General features: G+C 44.3%; 1 protein-coding gene across 1 annotated transcript; it reads right to left on the bottom strand.

The window, feature by feature from the left end:
- Positions 1–498: 498 nt before the first annotated feature.
- On the bottom strand, positions 499–1,437 carry LOC141989867 (olfactory receptor-like protein OLF2). The gene has a single exon (XM_074956789.1). It carries the CDS (start codon positions 1,435–1,437, stop codon positions 499–501), a length of 939 nt encoding a protein of 312 aa, XP_074812890.1.
- Positions 1,438–4,709: the final 3,272 nt, after the last annotated feature.

Genomic DNA, 4,709 nt, shown 5'->3' with positions numbered 1-4,709 from the left:
AGTAAAGCAGATTTATTTGGGGTTTAGATCCCATTGGGAGCTGGTTGTCTGTGTACTGGAGACAGGTGTCCTGCTGAGCTGGTTTCAGTCTAGATCTGCAGCTTTGGGGGCATCACCCAGAGCCTAGCTCTGTGTTGCAGCTGGCTCGTGTGTCTGGCGCAACAAGGCAGGGTTCTGAAGGCCCAGGCTGGAAGGGAAAATGGGCTCAGAGGTCATTTCAGCACATGAGGTGACAGTTCCAATGAGGGTCTCTGTGACCGAACCCGGCACACTATGCACTTGGGTTTCCTGCATTTCCTGTGATGCTTCCCATGTTTTGTCCACTGATTTCAGTTTGGGCCTGCAGACCTTTTTGGAATACAAACAAATTAATAATAATAACCATATAATAATGAACAAAACTACCATGGGCTCTCCGAAATTATTTTCTAATGGAATGGGAATTAAATTCACCTGATTCCACTCCCCACCACTAAACCAGTACTGAATGAAACAGATTCAAGAATTGGTTAGCAGTTTATTCATTGCTTTCCTCAGGGCGTCCTTCACCTCCGTGTTCCTCAGGCTGTAGATGAGGGGGTTCAACATGGGGATCACCAGCATGTAAAACACTGAGGCCACTTTGTCTGTATCCATGGAATAGCTGGAGGTGGGACGTAAATACATGAAGAGGAGAGTGCCATAAAACAGGACCACAGCGGTCAAGTGGAAAGTGCAGGTGGAGAAGGCTTTGTGTCGGCCCTTGGCAGAGCTGATCTGCAGGATGGTGGAGGTGATATACACATAGGAGAGGAGGACAGTCACTAAGCTGATCACTGTAATGCAGGACATTAAAACAAACATCATAATCTGATTGATGCGGGTGTCAGAACAGGAGAGCGCCAGCAGTGGGGGGATGTCACAGAAGAAATGATTGATGATGTTGGAGCTGCAGAATGACAGCCGAAATGTAAAACACGTGTTTAATATTGAATCCACCACCCCCACAGCGTACGCCCCAGCCACCAGCTGTTTACAGAGCTGCCTGGACAAGGTAACCGTATAGAGCAGTGGGTTACAGATGGCCACATAACGGTCATACGCCATCACAGCCAGCAAGAGGCACTCAACATCTCCAAAAACGATAGAGAGATACATTTGCACAGTGCAGGCAGTGTAAGAAATGCTTTTCCTGTCGGCTAAGAAATTCATCTGAATCTTAGGGAAAATTATCGAGGAAATGCAGAGGTCACAAAAAGACAAATTACCGAGGAAAAAGTACATGGGGGTGTGGAGTCGGGGATCAATTGTAATTAACAAGATCATCCCCCCATTCCCCAGCAGGGTGATACCATAAATCAGTAGGAATGCTATAAACAGGGGAACCTGCAGCTCCGGACGATCTGTCAGTCCTGAGAGAATGAACTCAGTCACCTCCGAGTGATTTCCCTCTTCCATCACCTCTGAACAGAGATCAGGTTGCTACAGAGATGTGAGCAGGTGGATGGTGCGGAAAACCTGTCCCCTCTCTGTAATGGTGTAAGTGAAGATAAATGGAGATCAGTTTCTTAATGGACATCAGTACCCGCTCAGGGAAGGGCTTAGTCCACAGAGCCAGGTGTTCACAGCTGGTCATTCCAGGTGTTCCATAAAATGCAGGCACTGTGCAAATACAATGACATGCAGGTTAATCATGCCCCCCACACAAACCCTCCTGTTCACTAATCCAAACAGAAAACAGTGATTTGTGACTCTGCTGTGAGAGAATCAGTCTGAAGAGATGATTCCTTCTCAAAAGAAGGGGTGAGAGTAAAGGAGTGTCACTCTTTCTACCCTCTTTGGGAAAGGGGAGCTCTGTGGCTTGGCATGTCGGTTTGGGGTAAAGCTGCTCACTGCGCTAATTAAGCTTTTGGGCATTTACTTGAGACTGTACGAAAACCCACAGACATAATGGGAAGCCCTGCCTTCAGTGACTAGGTAATTGTCTATTTTTTCCAACCAAGGAGGTCGCTCCTTCAGCCAAAAGGGTAAGAGCTGTGACTAAGGCTTTAAGTGCCGGACGTCTTCAATTTTATACCTGCTGATCCCCATGGTGTCTGAGTGTGTGCGTGTGACTGTAATTCAGGACGATAGCACCTACCTGCTGAGAAGAGAGAGAGAGATGTGGTGGCGTTTCTCCAATGACAGAAACTGCCAGTTGGGAGCATTCGGGAAATTTTATACTGAGATATGTGATCTATGGGACATGATTCCTGAAGCAACTGGGAATACCTGAGCTCAGAGAGACACAACACCGATTAATACGTTCAGTGAACCGAAGCTACCCTCAGTTAATTGGTGCCCTGGTGATTAATTTGACCTCCTCTTTCTACTGTGTTACTCAATGATGTAATTTCTACCAGAGTTATAGAGTATGAGGTTAGGGGTATATTTTATACTGCTGTTTTCAGTGCAAGCCAGGTACTGTGTAGAGCTGATCCACAAATTGTTTTTCTGTTGTTGTTTTTGTTTTTTGTGGAGACCAAAATCTTTTTGCTAAAAACTTAAATTTGGTCACTCTGAAATACCACAGGGGTGCCTCAGATACCGCGCACCACCAATCTCTTCCATGGCCAGGCTCCTAGTCTGGATTATATCCCCCATGATGCATGATGGTCTCTCCTCTTGCTGAACTGCCCTGGAACATCACCTGAGTCCCACAGCCATGGTTTATGGAGGAGGAGAGTTTTTTATGTTGATGGAAATCTTATAATTTCCAAGGAAAAAGATTATTTCATAGAAAAAATAGTTGAATGGAAAATCCAATTTGCCATACAAAAAACTTCTCAAGAAAAATTTTCAAATGGCCTCAGCAACAAATTTGGAATCAAAGTAACAGAAAGTCAGATACAGATGAAACGTACCAATTGTTCCCAGCTGTTGCTGATATCTTTTCAGTCATTCCTGGTTTCAGAATCACCTCATTGTCCTGGCCCCAATAGGTGGAATGTAAAATCTGCAAGACATGTAAGAGTACTCCAGATTATCTAGCTATTTATAGAGTTCAGAGTAACAGCCGTGTTAGTCTGTATTCGCAAAAAGAAAAGGAGTACTTGTGGCACCTTAGAGACTAACCAATTTATTTGAGCTCATGCTATTTCTAATATTTCTATTTATAGAGTGAGAATCATCCAAGGTATCCTATGTCCTTCCCTTGCTAGGTTACTCCCCAAAGTAGGAAAGATAGGTTCACTCCTTTCTCTTGATGGAGACCACATGATGACCAGAGGAGCTCAGGAGACCACAGCATGCTATGGACTTCTGCAGTTCACAAAACTGTCCCTCTTGCATGCATATTATCTGCACACAGAGCTCAGCTGTAAGATGCTAAATAAATCTATGAGTCAACAGATATAGTCATTCTCTCATCTTAATATTAATACAATTTTGATAATGTATGTGAAGTTATAAGATGACACTGTATCTTGTTATTAATACATGTTCCAAACTGAGGCTTGCAAACTGGTCTGTCTCAAACAAAGAAATGTGTGCTCTGCTTAATTTTGTATCTAAACAGTAACCAGAGTCATCAAGCAGGAAGGGAAACAAAGGAAGCCCAAAAAGGTGAGGAAAAAGCAGCAGGGAACATCCTTCTACACAGAGGACTATAAAAAGAATGGGCAGACATCCCAAGGAATCACTTGCTCTCTCTCTCTCTCTCAGCCCATTGATTCACTGCATCTGAAGGGATAAAGGAAGCAGCCATTGGGCAGGGGGTGTGTCCTGACCTAAGAAATTAGGTCAGTAAGAGTGCTGAGAGCATGTGATGAGGAAATATTTGCTTTGAATTTCACATCATTTGTTAACTTAGGCACAAGTTCCATTCTAGCTTTATTTTTCTTGTAACCATGTCTGTCTTCTATGCCTTCTCATTTGCACTCACTTAAAATCCATCTTTGTGTTCAATTAACTTTGTTTTATTGTTTTATCTAATCCATTGTGTTTCAATACAAATGTCTGAGAGTTGTATGCATATTCGTGCTGATTAAGAAATAATGGATAACGTAACTTTTATTGTCCAGGAGAGGACTGGGGAGCACAGGACATTGATTTCCTCCCAAAATGTAAGACTGGGGAGTGTGTTGGGGTCACCCTGCAGAAAAACCAATGGTGGTGAGAGCCTGAGTGTAACCCAACTATTCCTGGCCATGCTGCAGTTACACACACATGCTCAGAGTGTGATTTGCATGCTAGATGGTGGTTTGTGAGTGGCCCAGGTAGAAGACTATTCACCAAGTCATTGCAAGGTTGCAGACAGGTGTGACATAGCTCCTGATTAGTCTGGGTTGGACCCTGGTATATCAAAGCCACCACCTAGAAAATATCCCAATAACACCAAAGGTGTGGTACTGACTGACAGTCGTGTTTGATTGACAGAAAAGGGTGAGGTCACCATCAGGATGGGCTCATGCACTGATCCATGCCTGCAGATGGACAAGGAGATTGTGATCATCACCTCCCCCCAAGGAGATCCATGGCAGACCCAGTGATGTCTCTTCCCTTCTTTACTGCGGTAGGAGAAATTATCCCCCACAGGTGTGGAGGCTTGGCTGGTATTATCAGTGCTCTGGGGCATGTCGGTGCCCCCTTCTCCTAAGTGGTGCCAACCTGTGAGGCATTGCAGTGTTGATTGCATTAGGGGGAAAAATTGATAATCCAAGTCACTGATATTCTTTGCTATAATCTGTGGG

This window comes from Natator depressus, chromosome 6, assembly GCF_965152275.1.
Source record: "Natator depressus isolate rNatDep1 chromosome 6, rNatDep2.hap1, whole genome shotgun sequence".
In the NCBI taxonomy this organism is placed as follows: Eukaryota; Metazoa; Chordata; order Testudines; family Cheloniidae; genus Natator; species Natator depressus.
This window is presented reverse-complemented; position numbering and strand designations above follow the sequence as displayed.